The sequence below is a fragment of the Trypanosoma melophagium genome, assembly GCF_022059095.1.
Source record: "Trypanosoma melophagium isolate St. Kilda chromosome Unknown ctg31segment0, whole genome shotgun sequence".
NCBI lineage: Eukaryota > Euglenozoa > Kinetoplastea > Trypanosomatida > Trypanosomatidae > Trypanosoma > Trypanosoma melophagium.
In genome coordinates, this window is record NW_027125164.1 from 255,920 (window position 1) to 274,920 (window position 19,001).

Below are 19,001 nucleotides of genomic sequence, written 5' to 3' on the forward strand. Positions count from 1 at the left end.
AAACTTATTTTTTTTCTTAGATGTGATTCCTCTTTCCATTTCTATCGCTTTTTCTTTTTTTCTTTTTGTAATTCTTTTCTTTTGTTTTCCCTTTTCTTTTGGTAGTGTGTTGACGCCTAGTTACTCTGTTTAGCATATTACCCCTCCCCTCTCGGCTCCAATATGCTACGTCGTTCTTTGCGTCTGGTGCAATACAATGTCCCACCTGCGTACCCGTATGGTCCACTAAATCCTGCAGGAGGAATGCCATATGATCCCAATGCAGGTTCTGGTTCTGGTGGTAGTGGTGCAAGCGGCCACAACAACGCTAGTAGCGCCAACTACACCAATGCTAATGCGAGCTATTATGTAAACAATGCTGGTAGTGGTGGAGACTTCAACCGTGGGCGGATGTTAACGAATCGCCCTGGACGTGTATATTTAAATCCCGCTGCCTTTGTGGAACACGTCCCTCGTAATACAATACTAAACATTGTACCTCAGGGACGTCAGTATGTGGTGGAGCGACTTGGTCGATATCATCGCACACTTGATCCTGGTTGGTGGTTTGTGATCCCCGTGCTGGACAAGATTCGCTACTGCTACAGTGTAAAGGAGCAGGGAGTGGAGATTCCAAACCAGTCGGCCATCACATCTGATAATGTGATGGTGGAAATAGACGGTGTACTCTTCCTACGCATTGTGGATGCCCGTAAGGCGAGTTACAACATTGATAACCCCGTGTACAATCTCCTCAATCTGGCGCAGACGACTATGCGAAGTGAGATTGGTCGCCTTGACTTGGACACCCTCTTCCGTGAACGGGCCCAACTCAATCGCAATATCGTCGAGGTACTCCGCCGCGAGGCCCACGATTGGGGCATTGAGTGCAAACGCTACGAAATACGCGATATCGCCGTCAGTGAACTCGTCCGCCGGTCGATGGATTTACAGGCAGACGCGGAACGCCGCAAGCGACAACTCGTCCTGCAGTCGGAAGGAGAAGCGGCGGCGGAAGTCAATCGCGCGGAGGCCCTGCAGACCGCCCAGCGCTGCGCCGCCGATGCCCAAAAGTACACCCGCGAACGAAGTGCCGAAGCGGAGGCGGTCGCCACCACAAAAGTCGCAGGCGCCGTGGCGGAGAGTGTACGCACAGTGGCCGCCGCACTTAAACAAACACCGGGAAGTAGCGAGGCAGTCGCACTGCGAGTGGCGGAAAAGTATATTGCGACATTTGGGGAACTCGCACGTACGACGAATACCGTTGTGCTGGGGCAGAATGTGGGTGATCCGGCGGGATTTGCTACACAGGCACTCTCCGTCTTTAATACCATCAGCGCCGCTACAACGAATAGCACCAAGAATCCCAATGGCGGTAGCAATAGCAACAGCAATGATAATAATAGTAATACTCATAATCGTCATGGCGCAAACCCTAGCAACAGTGGTGGTGCTGGGAATGTCTCTCGCACAGACAGTTAGTTCACGATGATGGCTCCCTCCCTCCCCCAGTACTACTAATACGGGTGGGAGACCACAAATGATTCCCCTGTACTCTTCTTCGTTTTCCTCCTCTTCTTCTTTCTCCGCCCCTCCTGGTTCTGTAGCAGCGGTAGGGGGTGCGGTAAAGTGGTGCAGGGGAAGACGACAATATTACTACCATGGCGCAAAGAGATACCCATGCATTTTTAGACACAGGTACACATGCATGCATACATACATACATAAATGCAAGTATGCATACAGATCTATATATATATATATATATATATAGATGCTTATTAATTCAATCTTTATCTATTTGATTGTTTATCCGTCAGTGTGTCTGTGCATTATTGCATCCCCTCTTCTCCTTTACTGAGTGTCATGACCCCAGAAGGAAGAAAAAATAAAATAACTCTCATTTTTATTTATTTGTTTTTTTTTTCAATTTTTTTGTTTCTTCCCTAGCCCGTTTCTTTTTCCACAGGCGAAGAAGTTCATCTAGTATACCAAACCACAAATTACAGAGTAAGGAAACAAAAAAAAAAAGAAAATAGAATAGGGAGATACATTTACATATCTATCAGGGAATCTGAACATATTTAAAAATGCAACGAGGCGTAATTCGATTGGCTGCACGTAGCAATGGGGTTTTTGGGTTAAGTAGGATTTTGCGAGCCTCGAACAGCACCGCCGCTGCTACTACTACTGCTACTACTCCCTCTGGTGGAGCTGTCAGAAACAATTTCAAGATGCAACCGATGCAAACCCATCCACGTTCCTCACACGTGTATTCAGCAAGTTCCAAGGGTGCGGAGGTAGGAGCACGTAATGAGGCAGCTTATATGAACTACGAGCTCTTTACCCCTCGTGATTTAAATGGTATTTTTGCAATGCCGCACCTTATCAACCTTCTGACTGTCACACCACTCTACTGTACTCTTGTCTGCATTGGAAGCGCGGCGTGGGGGGTTTTCTACTGGGACATGTACTGCCGCCGTAGATATGAGACGGTTCTTGTCGCCAGACCAGAGGGACTAGCGTGATGACTTTAGCGAGAGATGAATGATGGCAAAAAAAGAAAAAGGAAAAGAAAAAAAAAAATCAATCCAAACAATGAAGCAATAAAAAAAAAAAGAAAAAAGAAGGAAAGGAAACAAAGAAAGAGCACAATAAAAATTAGAAATAGAACGAGAGTGTTTTATGACAACGTGTACACCCCCTTTTCTCTCTCTTTTTTTTTTTGCTTTGGTGCAGTTCTTTCTGTGCAATGTGGAGCCAGCTCCATACGCGTTTTGTTTTAGTTAATTTTTGCTTTTGGTTTTCCTCTTTCGGTTTTACCAATTACGGGGATTACCATTAGTAGAAAAAAAAGAAAAGGGCGTACGTTTGCACACAGAAAAACAAGATCACACGAGTATGAAAAATAGCATGACAAACCTATTCGCCTGTTTTTCTTTCCTTTTTCTTTTTTTTTTATTTTTGTTTTATTCGTGAGACTCATGATACTTTTTATTTCTCTCTCTCTCTCTCTCTCTCTCGCTCTTTTTTTTTGTTGTTTTTATTTTCCACATCCTTGTTGTTGTTGTTGGTTCTCCTCCTCCTGGTAGGTGCTGCGGCCAACGACAGCAATACATAGAAAGAAAGAAGGAGTTGGGTTCTAAGTAGGCGTGAGTGAGTGCGTGAGCGATAAAACGGGTCCCAGCTCTCCTATTTGATTCAACTGACGTTTTTTTTACCCTCTTTAGACGGTAATTCTGAGTCTCTTCCCATCTTTCCACACACACATATACAAATATATATATATATATATATATATATATATATAGTATTACTTATTGTGAGTTTTTAGTATATCTCTTCTAGTGGGATGGCGGGAGTTGTTGCCACGTATGAGATGACACGGGCGGAAAGGTTTGAGACGCTTCTGCCGAATCAAACCTTTCCAGCAGCGTACACCTCCACAACACCAGGAGAGGAAGAACTTCGGAATGCGGCTGAATTGTTTCGTACCCAGTACCATGAGTACTTCCCAAACCGTGCTCCGTTACTGCTCAGACCATTAAATGAATGTCGAGCTCGTAAAATAATATGTACATTTATTAAACCAACAGTTTTTCCCTTTGATGAACTTTTTGATTTGGCATCATGTGCCCGCTTTTTTGCAGGTTATATGCGCTATGAACCACTTGACGACCTGGAAAAGTTGCCGGAAGTTGTTGTATCCCCTGCCACCGCTTTACAGTGGCAGATTGCTAACTGCTTTGAGTTAAGTCTTCTGCTTACTTCTGCGCTTACTGGTGTAGGGTACAATGCGTATGTTGTGATTGGATACGCTCGTAAGTTTGTTTGCGAGAATGACTATTCAAAACGCATCTGGAACGATGAAGAAGGCCTCTTTGATGAAGATGAGTCTGATGATGGGGAAGAGAGTGAACAGCAGATGAGCGGAGAGTACGCCTCTCTTGTGAGGGAGCGTCCGGTGCTTCGTGGTGTTAATGATCCCGATCCTGCCATTCTACAACAAGAACAACAGGAGAAGAAGGATCAATATAATGGTGATGGTACTAATGATGATGATGATATACAATCACACATGGAGCGTCATTCCCAGCAACAGCAAGAGAAGAACAGAAAGGGTCATTCGACATTAACTGGTATGGAAAATAATAGTACTGCACGTGAATCAGATGTCAGGTCAGACAGTAATGAAAAGTTGCTGCACAGTTGGGTGCTTGTGCTTCCAGGCGGACGCAAGAGTCAGAAAGAAGCCGTCTTTGTCGAACCATCTACTGGTGAATTAATTTCACACGATGCGGCGGATGCCTTTTATACCGGTGTTGAAGCGGTATTTGATGGGCGAAACTACTTTGTGAACCTTTCACCTGACACCCCAGTGCACGCCCTCACACTTGATTTAACTGATGGAACCCAGTGGGAAGGTGTTCTTCTTGAGATGGATGAGGAAGATGAGCATGATGTAGCGCTTCTCGCCGCTGCAAGCAATGGAGACCGTTTAAATTTTTCCACGACGTTTACCACACGCTGGCGACACCATGCTGCGGAGACGATTGGTCCACATAATGCTGGACAAGGAGGAGGAGTAGTAGGCGGTGGTAGTAGTGGTGCTGTAGCAACTTCTGTTGGTTTTGCCCCTGCCGCTACTGTAAATGTGTTTGCTACCACCTTGCGAGATAAGTTACCTCGAGCCAAGTGTTTGTCATGGGTAAGTGATTTAATTCTCAGTCAAGCTCAGTATGGGAGCCGATACCCGGGTGGCACAAAGGTTATTCAATACGCCAACGCTGAGGTTCGATGGTACGCCGATTATGTGATGCCAGATCTTCGAGTAGTAGAGCTGCACCTTCCAGATAACCTGTATCATGATCGAGAGCAGGTACACATTTTATTTAAGCACCGTGAAGATAAACTACGTCGTCGATCTATTTATCCAACTGAGAGTCGTGGTATGATGGACGCTTATCTTGAGGGTGAGACAAGTTTCGGTTTTGGTTCGGCTGTTCCAGGTACTTCCTTCCGTTTATTGAAGGAGTGGTTTGAACGTGGTAGAATGCGGGATGCTGCGGTGGAGGGGTTACGCCTCTTTACGCATGAGCTTGGGGTACAACGTACCATGACATTTTACTGGGATGCCCGTGATGATGGTCTTTGGCGCCGACAGGAGTTATTCTACGAAGGCTGTATTCTACACAAAGTAAAGGAATTCTACCGAAAGCGTGATGACTACTTGTGGTATCGCAGTGCGACGTTTGAGCGGAGTAATGCGGGGACTGGGCGTGTGGGTAGGAAACGTGGGAGTACCGTTGGTGGGGAGCGTCCGGCGGATGAGGTGCTACGCCTTGAGCCTATTCGCATCAGTGAGAAGTACCACCGCAATGAAGCGCAGCACCCGAATCCGGATGAGGATGTGGCCAAGTACGCCTTTGTGCGTCTCCCTGGCGGTGGGGGTGAGATGTGGGTGTACTTCCACTACCCGCCGAACAGTATCATTTGCCCCTACCGCATGTACACCAAAGGGGCCCGTGGGGAGGAGTATCTCGCAGCTGCCTTTGGCACCGACGCCACTGTCCCGCCCCCGCCCTCGCTGATCGTCTGCCTGCCAAACGCTGAGCCGCCGTCGGAGTTGGAGCAACATAATGAGCGAAAGCGACTGGCGTGGTGGGAGACGGTGTGTTTGGGGCAATTGCGGGCCGCGATGGTGGAGTGCGGGGCGGTGTTGGAGTCCGTGCGGGCGGGGCGGGGGCCACGGGCCGGCGGAGTTCTCTCCGCCTTCGATACCCTCCGCAATCGGCCGCAGGAGTCGGAGGCGGAGCGGGCACGGCGACTTGCCGAGGCCGCGGAGAAGGAAGCCTCACGCAGGGATTACCTCGCCCCATATATCGCCCAACTGGAACTCCCATGCGACTTTGACGGCGACTACAGGCATGTCGTGCTCACAGTGGAGCAGGCGCGACAGGTGCGGGATGAGGCACTGCGGGAGTTGAAGGAACGACTCATTCAGCGTGGACACATCATGCAGGCACAGATGGATGCAGAGAAGGAGGACTTTAATAGGCGGCAGATGGAGTATCAGAATAGCGTGGATGCCGCTAAACTAGACGCTGGGAGAGAGGAGGAGGAATTCGCACAGTACTGTAAGGAAGCGACGTGGCGGATGAAGACACTGGATGAGCGGCTGGCAAAGCATATTGATCAGTCAAGCGAAAAGTACGCGAAACTTGCCCAGCGACTGGCGGATGATCCCCGACTGGCTGTCCTATACAAAGCACCATCCCAGTCACAGTAAATAACCTCACAGCAGAGAAGCAGAAGGACTACTAGAGAGAGAGAGAGAGAGAGAGAGAGAGAGAGAGAGAGAGAGAGAGTGACGTGAGAAGCGAAACCCCTATTTGATGCACTGTGATTTGTTTGTTTGTATGTTGTTTTTGATTGTTGTAGAAAAGAAAGAGAAAAAAAAATGAAGTGAAGGAGGAACAATTTTGGAAGGTGTGTGCTGGTGTAGACACTTTTTTGGTGATCGTGAGAGAGTCGAACCCAATGTAAAAGAAAATCAAGCGGAGAAATGAAATGAAATGAAACAAAAGAAAGAAAAACAAAAACACAACAACAACATGTGAAATGGTACTATATTTTCTCTCTGATACAGAAAAAAACAAAACAATGAAAAAGAAAGAGAAACAAAGACGTCCCCATCTTTCTCTTCCTCTCTCTCTCTCCTTCTCCTCTTCAAAACAACAAGAACAAAAATTGTTATTTGCAGAGTGAAATGAGAGAGAGAAAGAGGAAAGGGAAATGTTTCTATTGTGTTACTGCTGTCTTGACCCGAATTGTCTTCCTAATGCAATGTTTGCTTCTTTTTGCTTATTTTTTCTATTGCCGTCGGCTTGCTATGGAGTTGTGAAGAAGGGTGGAGAAGTTGAAGCATACTATACATATAGTGTATAGTAGATATTTTCCATTGCTTGAGGGGAATAAGAAGAAGGAAGAAGAGTAGGCAAGAAAAAAAAAAAGTACAAAAAAAAAAGAGGCGTGAGAAAACACAGGTGAAGAAGGAGAAAGAGAACAAAACCAAAGTAAAGGGAAAATAAAAAAGGAAGAGATGCTTTTTTTTGCATGGTTCGCCTGTAACGCAACACTATCACCATTCTGCGTGGAGGAGTTGCGTGCCGCTGCGACCACATTAGGCGTTTGCATCCAATTGCAGGAACGCCCTCCATGGCTCTGCATAAATTCCTCCACAACTATAACTACATCATCACCTTCTTCATCATCATCGTCCTCATCTTCTTTGTTCTGTGTCTTTGATGCACCCTCCGTTAAAGTGGCGCGCCAACTCGCTGAGAGATGTGTGTTGCTGCGTGCGGTGTATCTTCTCTTCGCTGCTGCACCCTCCGTGGAGGAGTTGATTGAATGTATTGGCAGCGACAACAACAAGAACAACAACAACAACAGTACTGAGGGAAATTTGTTGCGAGGAGAAAAGTACCAGCAATCTCAGGAGGAACAGAAGGACTCATTTAACTCTTGCACACTTCGTGTTGAAACGATTGGGCGTCATTATACAGTTGAAGAGAAGACGGCATTGGCGACACGTGTGAGCCACGCCTTGGGGATTATTCCCCCAGACAATACCTCTCACCCACAGAAACAACAACAACAAGAAGAAAAGAAACAACAACAAGAACAACAACAACGTATCTGTGTTCTACTAGAGCATGCGTTGGAGAATGCACCGGCGGGTTCGCCGGCATCGTGGGTGCCATGTGGCCGCGTATTGCGTGCATTTTGTGGTCTTCTTGTAGCCGATTCACCTCGTCAGGAATTACTATCTAAATATGATCTCAAACGTCGACTATACATTGGCACCACATCCATGCCACCAGAACCGGCATTTGTGATGGTGCACATGGCATGTGTTCGGCGTGGGGCGTGCGTGTTTGATCCCTTTTGTGGTACCGGCGGTATTCTCGTGGCGGCTGCCCACTGCGGCGCTATTACGATTGGCGCCGATGCCGATGGTCGTGCGATGCAAAAAGGCACATCACGACATCAAGCAAGTAAACAACAGCAACAACAACGGGAAGTGGCACTGCGGGCATATAAGCCAGAGGATCTCCAGCGGGCTCAAATCACTTTAGAGGAGACAGAGACACCATCGGTGATGACAAACTTTAAATTATACGGACTCACACCACCCGATCGTGTACGGTTGAATTTTGCGAATTGGCGTAAAGTATGGCGTCCATGCACTAAAGCTGGTAATCCTATCAATGATTCGGGTTTCCTTGATGCTATTGTGACGGATCCTCCATACGGTATACGTGAGCCACGACGAAAGGCAGTGGAACAGCAAACCCAGCACGAAAATTTCTATCCTGTTAGTAGTATTATCCTAGATTTAATGCTATTTGCCGCAGAGGCGCTTGTATTAGGGGGTCGACTTGTGTTATGGTATCCCACGACTGTACAATATACAAAAGATGAACTCCCAACACACCCATCATTGACATTAATTGACGATATCCCCCAACGTATCTCACTTAAGATGGTGCGTCGTCTTATTGTGATGGAGAAAACAAAATTGGTACCATTTCCACGGCCATCGCGTGAGTCATGTGCGGCGCGGCAGCAGCAATCGCAGGACCTCCGTGAATTGATGGATACAACGGAGTTGCCAGACAACAGTGAATATATGCATTACCGTGCCAAATTACAGAAGAAACGTAATGCGGCAAAGCGCTACTTTTCCTCCACATCTTCACATACCCTGACTCTGAGTGATGATGCAAACAATAATAATAATAATAATAATAATAATAATCCCAATCCCAATCCCAGTGAGGCAGCAAGTGAGAGTAAAGCGTTGCGCAAGAAGATGTCAAAGATGGAACGACAAGAACTCATTGTGGCAAATCGAGAACGGAACTTGCAGCGTCAACAACAACAAAAACAACAACATCGCGAGACCTCAGGTGGTAAGGGTGGTGATGAGATCGATTAAGTCGCTGGTTAACATTACTTTGCGTACATACATACAAGATGAGAGAAGGAACCAAGACGTAAATTTGTGTTCCCTTTTCTTCTTATTCTTCTTGGTTTTCCTGTCGAGCGACTTGAAGATGATTAGAAGAAGAAAAAGAAGAATGAAAAAAAAAAAGACTCAAAGTTGTGGTATGTATAATAGTTACTCTTTTTCTCTCCCTTTTCTTTTTCTTTAGAAATTTTTTTCAGGGTTTGTTTGTTGCTGGTTTCTCTACCGTGTGAAGGGTCTTGTGGGCTTTATTTCTGTGTACGTAGAAAATAAAAAATAATAAATAAATAAAGGAAAAAAAAAGAAAACAGACACAGATACACATACTACAGCTATAGATAGTTAATGGTTGTACAGCTCAGCGTGGCGTTGCAGGATGTCCCTGCACTGCAAGAGCAAGAACCAAAAGAACCGCAGCCGGAAGTCATTATTGCGACTGTACGTCAAACTACACCATTTGGAGAGGAGGAGGAATTGTGCGGTGTGTGCTTGGAACATCCAGAGGAAGGGGCTTTTGTGGAACTCTGGTGCTGCGGCAATATACTTTGTGTTCCAGATGCCCAGCTGCTAGGGACGTGTCCGTTTTGTAGACAGGAACCACTTATGTGGAGTATTACGAGGTAGAAGGATTGACTTTGTTTTTTTTTCCTTTGCTTGGTTGCCAGTTTTTATTTAGTTATTTACTTGTTGTTGTTGTTTTGTTTGTGACAGCTTGTATAAATAGTAACAAAAACAAACAAAAAATAACAACGACAATGGGTTAACGCTTATATATATATATATATATATATATATATATATTTGTATTCTGGGAAATGCATGTCTCGTAAAAGTGTAGTTTTTGTTTTCCGTTTTACGGTTTATAAAGGATAGGTTTATAATGAGCAAGTGAAGAATAGTCAATACAATCCGTCCAACCTATTCACCAGTAGAATGGAAAATATGTACATTAGCGTTCAGAGAGCTGGTACGCCTTTGCGGCCCAACAGAAGTATCATTTAGATACCGTGCAGTGAAATACCCGCATTTAGCTTATTATGGAGTGGTACTCTAGTGCTAGATAATAATATACTTGTGGTAATAATAGATGAGCATCAATTTACTCAATGGGAGGCGTTACGTGATGCCCTTGTGAACTTTGTTATCCCACTCGATCTAATCTATTTACATGCATTTGAGGGATTTCTTAATATCTACCAAACCGAATGGGCGGCGATGAAAGAAAACGAATCGTTATTATATTTTCAGTATAAATATGCCAATTCGCAACTGGCGGATGATAGGTATAAATACAGAGAGAGTAAAATTCTACAATTGCAGCGATTGCAAAGCGATTTGCAGAAACAAACAGAAGAAAATCAGAAACTACTGGAAGAAGCAAAGAGAAAACAAGCAAAAATGCAGGAACAACTAACAGAAACACAGTTTCAACTTATTCAAAAACAGAATCTGGCGACGGAATTCTTACGACCATATGGGCATGGGCACCCACATTCAATTGAAACAAAAAAGAATTATTCAAAAACGAACTAGATCCCAACATGAAGAAAGCTATCGATATGGCAGACATGGCATGACATGCGAATTAGGAGCAAAACGGGTGCGAGGAACGACTGCAGTGAAAATATCAGGGAATATAACAATTAAAGAAAGAAAAAAAAAGAATGAAAGAAATCCCATTATGGAATGACGATATTTAAACCTGAAGAGGGAATCCGCACTTTTGAAGGATTGATATAGAGTATTATTTGGATAGATACATCACCCAGTTAATTACTGAATACATATAGGGAGAGATGTTTTTTTATTCTTTATTAGTTTCCCGTGCCAACCCCATCCCGGTTTAGAGACTCCATTAAACACGCGAGATAATTATATTGCAATGAGCCATATATATATATATATATATATATATATATATATATGAAACGATTCGTAGTGAAGGGGATAACAACACAACAGATCCAAATAGGATGACAATATCATTCCAGACACAACTGTGGATAATACAATCAATTAGTAATTCCCCCCGGGAGAGTGAAGATGCAGGACATTCGAGAGGCGATCATTGAGTTTCGAAAAAAAAAATAAACAACGTATGTGGACCTGAGCAACAGGAAAACAACGAGGTTCAATAATGAAGATATTTAAAGCGTTTTTACAGTACATTACAATAAAGATATTCAGTGCACGAAATATTCCACCATTATTTTGTAGTAAAACTGCAATTGGCAAAAAGTCTGGCTTTTTTTTTCTTGGAAAACGAGTGATGTGGGGTGTGGTTGGGTCTTCACTGTTTTTTCTCAAATTGTTCTTGGTTTCCTCTCACTCTCTATTATTTATTTATTTATTTTTTATTTTTTGATTTTTTTAATTCTTGGGCGGGTAAAAACAGTAGCATTGTCAATAACAACATTAACAACATAAATACATATGTGTATTTCTGTATATATATATATATATATATCTAAATGAGAACTTTCGTGCAACTTTATGCATTTTCACCTCGTTTTATGCACTATCTTCTCTTTCTCTTTCTCTCTCTCTCTCTCTCTCTCTACTGATATAATATGTATACAACAAAGCCGATAAGAAAAAAAAAGCAAAACGAAGCAAGAACAAAAAAACCACAACAACACCAACTGAGGAGTAAAAGTAATTACCACAAAGAAGTAAAGTATGTTATCGAGTCTCACTCGCAAGCCGTTGGACCACCCACTTGGTTTCCTTGTGGCAATATCCGGCATGTTAATGCAGCTGATGACGTATGGTATTGATAACAGTTATTCCATCTTCTCCGATGACATGCACAATGACGCCTCTCTTGGCTATCCATCCATTACGGCTATAAGTCTCGGTAACTCCGTCTCACTTGGTCTTTCCCCGGCCTTTGGCGTACTCGCCGGCTTCGTCGTGGATCGCGTGCCATCGCGTTTTATGATGGCGGTCTCCACTGTACTCTTATTTGCTGGATTGTGGATAAGTTCCAGTGTGGCGACCAACGTTACAGCAGTTACCTTTTCATATTGTCTACTTGCATCCATTTCGTCTGCTTGTATGCTTTCACCCGGTGCCGCCGCGACGAGTTCGTGGTTTAGGCGCTATCAAGGTCTCGCTATGGGTATTAACTTTAGCGGTGGTGGTGTTGGTAGTGCCGTTATCCCATCATTGGCGGGAAAGTGGGTGGTGATGTACGGCTGGCGTAAGACATTTCGTCTCATGTCGGCGTTTTGTGCGATTGGGGTGTTGGCGACTATTTTATCTGCGAAGCGGGATCCCGATACACCATCGACAAATTCCAGCAGTGATCCATTAGATGATGCGATGGATACAGATGAACTGCCACAGCGACAGGTGGAGGAGGAGGAGGGAAGAAGAAGCAATAATGCTGATAATAATAATAATAATAATACCATCAACAGCAACAAAGGCAATGAAATGACGGAAACAGTGCGTGGTGTACACACACACAAACTCACCCCATGGGAACTCTTTTTTTCACTCTTCAGTACGGCTTTTATGGGAAACTTTTTCTGTTGGCTTATCTTCAGTTGGGCCTTCTACTCACTCATCTATGTGGCTGTACCGTATGTCTCTTCTATGGGTAAACCAGGAACGGTGTATGCAGATGAGGTTCCTATTCCAACCGACACCGCCTCCACGGTGTTTGTCTTCTACGGTGTATTTCAAATCATCGGATCTATTCTTGTTGGTTGGCTCGCCACACTCACAACAGATGAATTTGCATACATGTCATGTGCCACTATTGGTGCGATTGGATGTGCTTTTCTCGCCTTTTGTCGCAGTTACATCGCCTTTGCATTTCTTCTCTGTGTGATTGGTTTCTGCATGGCGGGGATGTTTGCCGTGATGCCGGCACTTGTCGCAAAACGGCTTTACGGTCCAAATCTCGGTTTTTACATGGGCGCCGTATTTCTCGCCGGTGTTGTTGGCGGCTTTTCTGCACCGCCTATTCAGGCCGAACTGCAGCAGCGGAATTATGGGAATTACTCCTACGTGTGTGTGTTTATGAGTGCCTGCATGTCCGCCGCGGCGGCGGTGTGTTACTTTACGATGTGGGAATATAAAGCCATAAGGATTGCGAGTGTGGCGGCGGCAACGAAACTGGGATGGGACTGAGAGATAAATGGAGAAGAGCGAGGTGGGCAAGAAGAAGAAGTTAACAATACTCATAAAGAAAAACGAAAAGGAAAGTGACGGGGGAAAAAAGGAAGAAAAGGAAAAAGGATGAAAAATAGAAGGAAAATATGAAGAAAGTAACAGCAAATAAAAAAGAGAAGGAAAGGAAAAAAAGAAAAGAAGTTGGGTCGCACGATTGATGAATATTATTGGGGTTTGTATGTGTGATGTTTTTTTTTGTTTTGTTTTGCTTTGTTTTTTCTTCTCCATATTTACTCGGCTATTCGGCCCTTGTTGTGATTATTTTGTTTCCGAGAAAAAAAAAAGAAAGACAGACAGACAGAACATACAAATATATATATATATATATATATATATTATATAAGAAACAGAAGAAATACATTTTCGGTTCTCTCTTTCTTTCTCTCTCTTCTTATTGAGATAAGAATATGTGTGTATGTGTCTGTCTTTATCTATCTATCTATATATATGTGTGTGTTTCTGTGTATTTTTATACTACACCATTCTTTTCTCTCGAGCAGATTGATTTGACGAAATCGGGGTGCCGCAAATATTCCTGAGGAATAGAATAAATAAAAAAACAATGTTGCCGCTATTGCTGCATTATTATTATTATTATTATTATTATTATTATTATTATTATTTTGTTTATACTTTCTTCTTGATGGCATTTTTCCCGGTTCTCACTCACCCGCAGTTATTGGGGTCCGTGGGTGCTAGCTCTCCCCCACGCGCAAATTGTGTGGGGACTTCCTTTTCCCTGTGAAGCGCAAATAGTTTCCAGGGATTGGAGAGACATTCTGCACGTCTATAGTCACTGTTCGTAGAGGAAAAGAAGAGGTGTTGTATTTATTTTATATTTAATGCAAAAAAAGAGAAAAAAAGAGAAAAAAAATAGGCAATGAGAATGGGGTAGAATACTGATACAACCCTGTATTTATTATTATTATTATTATTATTATTATTATTATTATTATTATTATTATTATTATTATTATTTTTGCTCTATTGGCAGAAAAAAAAAAGAGTACAAACAAGGACTGTTGCCTGTTGCGTCATTTCTTACCTAATTAATGACGACAACAGTAGCAGGGACTCGATCGTGCCTTTCTGTTGATATGGGGATTTTCTAACCTCTTTTTTTATCTTTTTTTTTATTTCTCGTTTTTCAGGTTTTTAATCCCCACGACTTGATGACTGGAGAAGTATAAAGAGAATCGTATTACAGTCATCGATGTGAAAGAGGAGAAAAAGAAAGAAAGAAAGAAAGAAAGAAAAAAAAAGGCAGCCAAAAAAGAAAGTACAATGTGAAGAACGAGAATATCAAAAAGATTTCCTTTTTAAGGGGGAAAAGGAAAAGACAAAGTGTTCAAATGAAATATGTTTACCTTGTTTCTCCAATCTTTTCTGTTTACGAGGGAATATAACAGGAATGAAGAAAAAAAATCAAAACCCAAGGCAAGAAAAAGGAAATAATGTTGTAACAGGGGAAAATGAAAAAAAATAATCAAGAAGTTCCCACACAGGAGTGTGGTGTACTAATGGGGACTATTCATCCTCTTTTAATTTCTCTCTTTTGCCTTTTTTTCGTTTTATTCCTTTGTTATTTGCTCTTTTTGTTATTCTTCTTCCTATCCCACTTTTCACTCTTTCATTCATGAATAGAAGTACACATAGAATCTCACCAGATCTTCTTTCTGTCCCTTTCTCTGGGATTACACTTCTCGCTTTCTTTCTTTTTGTTTGTGGTTATGGTTGTTGTGAAGGGCGGTGGAACGCCGTATAGCATCGGCAATGGGCGTCAGATGCCGTGGGAGGCTGTGCCTGAGAAGTTTAAAGAGAAACTTCGCGAACAGACGGAGATTGAGAAGTGCGTGACAATGCGTGCGGAGGCGCAGAAGTGCATTGAGGAGAATGGCTTCTGGGCGCCAGCTTGCGTGGAACTGACGGAGCGGTTTCACATGTGCCAATCGTTAGAGCTCGCACGTGGAATAAAGAGTTGGGATGAGGCACAACGCAAGGAAAAGGAATAGTAATAATGGGGCAAATAAGGGGGAGGGGAGGTGTGAACAGCAAGAGACATGCTGGAAAAGAAGGGAAATCTCTGCCTGCCTTTATGTCTGCAAGTGTGTGTGTGTGTGTGTGTATATGTGTATTTGATTGGTGTAGTACACATGTAATGATATCGTTGATCGTTAGCACCACCTGTATTTGAGAAAAAGAAAGAAAGATGAAGAAAATACATCGCCGTGAAAAAGACTCATCATTTTTTTTTTTTTTTATATCCTTCTTTTCCTGATGCTTCATTTTTTATTTCTTTTCTTGTGATAGAAGAATGTTTCTCCTTCTGGAATTCTACTCTTCTTCCTTTTCTTTATTCCCATCCTCTCTTTGGGATGCTTTGAGGGCGAGCAGCTCCGACAGGTACTGAGTGACACATAGGTAGAAACATCTGCTGGAACAAGACAATAACAAGGACAGTAAGGAGTACAACAAGAGGGATAGCGAGGTAGTGTGCGGTGTGTGTGTGTGTGATACCAACCAACGCATATACCAAATATATATATATATATATATATATATATATATATATTTATTTATTTATTTATAGAAAGAAAGGAAAGGACGAAAGAAAGGTGTGTGCCTGTGAGTGATTCGTTGTTATTTTGTTTTTCGGCATGCTGCGCCATGTGGGTTTAGTTTCCGCTACGGCAACGCTATTGGAACGGACGCACGGTGGACTAAAAGACCAGGACCGTATCTTTGTGAACCTCTACGATGACTTTGGCACCGACATTGCCAGTGCAGAGCGACGGGGTGACTGGTACCGCACAAAAGATCTGCTGCTGAAAGGACAGGATTGGATTATTGCAGAGATGAAGGCAAGTGGATTGCGTGGCCGCGGTGGGGCCGGATTTCCATCTGGATTAAAGTGGTCATTCATGCCAAAGGTAAAACCGGATGGGCGACCGAGTTACATTGTGGTGAATGGCGATGAGTCGGAGCCGGGAACCTGCAAGGATCGTGAGATTATGCGACATGAACCGCACAAGTTAGTGGAGGGTGCCCTTATCGCCGGTTTTGCGATGCGAGCGCGTTATGGTTTTATTTACATTCGTGGAGAGTTCTACAATGAGTGTCGCAGTGTGGATAGGGCAATACAGGAGGCATACGCAAAAGGCTATCTTGGCCACAATGCGTGTGGTAGTGGATATGACTTTGATCTTTACACATACAGCGGGGCTGGGGCGTACATTTGCGGTGAAGAGACGGCGATGATCTCAAGTCTTGAAGGCGGTCCCGGCAAGCCGCGATTGAAGCCACCGTTTCCCGCCAATGTTGGACTCTACGGCTGTCCAACGACTGTTACAAATGTGGAGACGGTGTCGGTGTCTCCAACTATTCTACGCCGTGGTCCACAGTGGTTTTCCTCATTTGGACGTAAAAACAATGCTGGAGTGAAACTCTTTTGCATTTGCGGTCATGTAAACCGTCCATGCACGGTGGAGGAGGAGATGAGTATTCCAATGCGTGATCTCATTGAGCGACACGCCGGTGGGGTGCGTGGTGGTTGGGATAATCTTCTCGCCGTCATCCCTGGCGGTTCCTCGTGTCCGATGATTCCAAAGAGTATATGCGATACGGTGCTGATGGACTATGATGCCCTAAAGGAAGTACAGACGGGTCTCGGCACAGCCGCAGTAATTGTGATGGACAAATCCACCGATCTCATCGCCGCCATTCACCGTCTCTCGCAGTTTTACGCACATGAGTCATGTGGGCAGTGTACACCCTGTCGCGAAGGTAGTCCATGGCTAGAAAAGATGATGCGACGCTTTGTACATGGTAACGCCAAGAAGGAAGAAATTGTCACAATGCTGGATGTTTCAAAGCAGCTGGAGGGACGTACAATTTGTGCCTTGGCGACCGCAGCAGCATGGCCTGTACAGGGACTCGTACGACACTTTACACCATTGTTAGAGGAACGCATTGAGAAGTACTGGGAGGCGAATCCTCATTGGGGTAAGGCAGGATCACCATGGCGACGATGGAAGACGCATCGATACTACACGATGCAGAAGGGCGATAAATTAAATTGGGATGGCAAAATTGTGCGAAACTGGAACTAACAGTCCCAGTATCATTATCATCAGTAGCAGCAATGTAGTGTCCACGGTGAAGTATAGAGTCTATGTATATGTATACATCTATTTCTCTATCTCTGTATCAATCTGTATATATATATATATATTTTTTTTTTTTGTATTCTGGGAAATGCATGTCTCTTAAAAGTGTAGTTTTTGTTTTCCGTTTTACGGTTTATAAAGGATAGGTTTATAATGAGCAAGTGAAGAATAGTCAATACAATCCGTCCAACCTATTCACCAGTAGAATGGAAAATATGTACATTAGCGTTCAGAGAGCTGGTACGCCTTTGCGGCCCAACAGAAGTATCATTTAGATACCGTGCAGTGAAATACCCGCATTTAGCTTATTATGGAGTGGTACTCTAGTGCTAGATAATAATATACTTGTGGTAATAATAGCTGAGCATCAATTTACTCAATGGGAGGCGTTACGTGATGCCCTTGTGAACTTTGTTATCCCACTCGATCTAATCTATTTACATGCATTTGAGGGATTTCTTAATATCTACCAAACCGAATGGGCGGCGATGAAAGAAAACGAATCGTTATTATATTTTCAGTATAAATATGCCAATTCGCAACTGGCGGATGATAGGTATAAATACAGAGAGAGTAAAATTCTACAATTGCAGCGATTGCAAAGCGATTTGCAGAAACAAACAGAAGAAAATCAGAAACTACTGGAAGAAGCAAAGAGAAAACAAGCAAAAATGCAGGAACAACTAACAGAAACACAGTTTCAACTTATTCAAAAACAGAATCTGGCGACGGAATTCTTACGACCATATGGGCATGGGCACCCACATTCAATTGAAACAAAAAAAGAATTATTCAAAAACGAACTAGATCCCAACATGAAGAAAGCTATCGATATGGCAGACATGGCATGACATGCGAATTAGGAGCAAAACGGGTGCGAGGAACGACTGCAGTGAAAATATCAGGGAATATAACAATTAAAGAAAGAAAAAAAAAGAATGAAAGAAATCCCATTATGGAATGACGATATTTAAACCTGAAGAGGGAATCCGCACTTTTGAAGGATTGATATAGAGTATTATTTGGATAGATACATCACCCAGTTAATTACTGAATACATATAGGGAGAGATGTTTTTTTATTCTTTATTAGTTTCCCGTGCCAACCCCATCCCGGTTTAGAGACTCCATTAAACACGCGAGATAATTATATTGCAATGAGCCATATATATATATATATATATGAAACGATTCGTAGTGAAGGGGATAACAACACAACAGATCCAAATAGGATGACAATATCATTCCAGACACAACTGTGGATAATACAATCAATTAGTAATTCCCCCCGGGAGAGTGAAGATGCAGGACATTCGAGAGGCGATCATTGAGTTTCGAAAAAAAAAATAAACAACGTATGTGGACCTGAGCAACAGGAAAACAACGAGGTTCAATAATGAAGATATTTAAAGCGTTTTTACAGTACATTACAATAAAGATATTCAGTACACGAAATATTCCACCATTATTTTGTAGTAAAACTGCAATTGGCAAAAAGTCTGGCTTTTTTTTTCTTGGAAAACGAGTGATGTGGGGTGTGGTTGGGTCTTCACTGTTTTTTCTCAAATTGTTCTTGGTTTCCTCTCACTCTCTATTATTTATTTATTTATTTATTTATTTACTTATTTATTTGTTTAAAGG

The 19,001-nt window shown here is 43.1% G+C and overlaps 9 protein-coding genes across 9 annotated transcripts; all 9 read left to right on the forward strand.

Annotated features, from left to right (window-relative positions):
* Nucleotides 1–162: 162 nt before the first annotated feature.
* LSM04_006398 (Band 7) lies at nucleotides 163–1,461 on the forward strand (the record flags this gene model as incomplete). The annotated part of the gene is made up of 1 exon (XM_067339306.1): nucleotides 163–1,461. The coding sequence occupies one exon, from the start codon at nucleotides 163–165 to the stop codon at nucleotides 1,459–1,461; it is 1,299 nt and encodes a 432-aa protein (XP_067189326.1).
* Nucleotides 1,462–2,069: 608 nt separating this feature from the next.
* On the forward strand, nucleotides 2,070–2,507 carry LSM04_001830 (uncharacterized protein; the record flags this gene model as incomplete). Its single annotated transcript, XM_067339317.1, has 1 exon — nucleotides 2,070–2,507. The coding sequence occupies one exon, from the start codon at nucleotides 2,070–2,072 to the stop codon at nucleotides 2,505–2,507; it is 438 nt and encodes a 145-aa protein (XP_067189278.1).
* Nucleotides 2,508–3,331: 824 nt separating this feature from the next.
* On the forward strand, nucleotides 3,332–6,268 carry LSM04_009684 (uncharacterized protein; the record flags this gene model as incomplete). The annotated part of the gene is made up of 1 exon (XM_067339328.1): nucleotides 3,332–6,268. The coding sequence occupies one exon, from the start codon at nucleotides 3,332–3,334 to the stop codon at nucleotides 6,266–6,268; it is 2,937 nt and encodes a 978-aa protein (XP_067189366.1).
* Nucleotides 6,269–7,081: 813 nt separating this feature from the next.
* LSM04_002089 (putative RNA methylase domain) lies at nucleotides 7,082–8,983 on the forward strand (the record flags this gene model as incomplete). The annotated part of the gene is made up of 1 exon (XM_067339339.1): nucleotides 7,082–8,983. One exon carries the CDS (start codon nucleotides 7,082–7,084, stop codon nucleotides 8,981–8,983), a length of 1,902 nt encoding a protein of 633 aa, XP_067189281.1.
* Nucleotides 8,984–9,358: 375 nt separating this feature from the next.
* On the forward strand, nucleotides 9,359–10,546 carry LSM04_008767 (uncharacterized protein; the record flags this gene model as incomplete). Its single annotated transcript, XM_067339350.1, has 2 exons — nucleotides 9,359–9,633; nucleotides 10,045–10,546. 2 exons carry the CDS (start codon nucleotides 9,359–9,361, stop codon nucleotides 10,544–10,546), a joined length of 777 nt encoding a protein of 258 aa, XP_067189356.1.
* A 1,146-nt stretch (nucleotides 10,547–11,692) lies between these two features.
* Nucleotides 11,693–13,153, forward strand: LSM04_001041 (Major facilitator superfamily; the record flags this gene model as incomplete). The annotated part of the gene is made up of 1 exon (XM_067339361.1): nucleotides 11,693–13,153. The coding sequence occupies one exon, from the start codon at nucleotides 11,693–11,695 to the stop codon at nucleotides 13,151–13,153; it is 1,461 nt and encodes a 486-aa protein (XP_067189266.1).
* Nucleotides 13,154–14,925: 1,772 nt separating this feature from the next.
* Nucleotides 14,926–15,207, forward strand: LSM04_004342 (uncharacterized protein; the record flags this gene model as incomplete). Its single annotated transcript, XM_067339370.1, has 1 exon — nucleotides 14,926–15,207. The coding sequence occupies one exon, from the start codon at nucleotides 14,926–14,928 to the stop codon at nucleotides 15,205–15,207; it is 282 nt and encodes a 93-aa protein (XP_067189302.1).
* Nucleotides 15,208–15,852: 645 nt separating this feature from the next.
* Nucleotides 15,853–17,304, forward strand: LSM04_008557 (Soluble ligand binding domain; the record flags this gene model as incomplete). The annotated part of the gene is made up of 1 exon (XM_067339371.1): nucleotides 15,853–17,304. The coding sequence occupies one exon, from the start codon at nucleotides 15,853–15,855 to the stop codon at nucleotides 17,302–17,304; it is 1,452 nt and encodes a 483-aa protein (XP_067189354.1).
* Nucleotides 17,305–17,567: 263 nt separating this feature from the next.
* Nucleotides 17,568–18,212, forward strand: LSM04_006028 (uncharacterized protein; the record flags this gene model as incomplete). Its single annotated transcript, XM_067339372.1, has 2 exons — nucleotides 17,568–17,578; nucleotides 17,666–18,212. 2 exons carry the CDS (start codon nucleotides 17,568–17,570, stop codon nucleotides 18,210–18,212), a joined length of 558 nt encoding a protein of 185 aa, XP_067189321.1.
* Nucleotides 18,213–19,001: the final 789 nt, after the last annotated feature.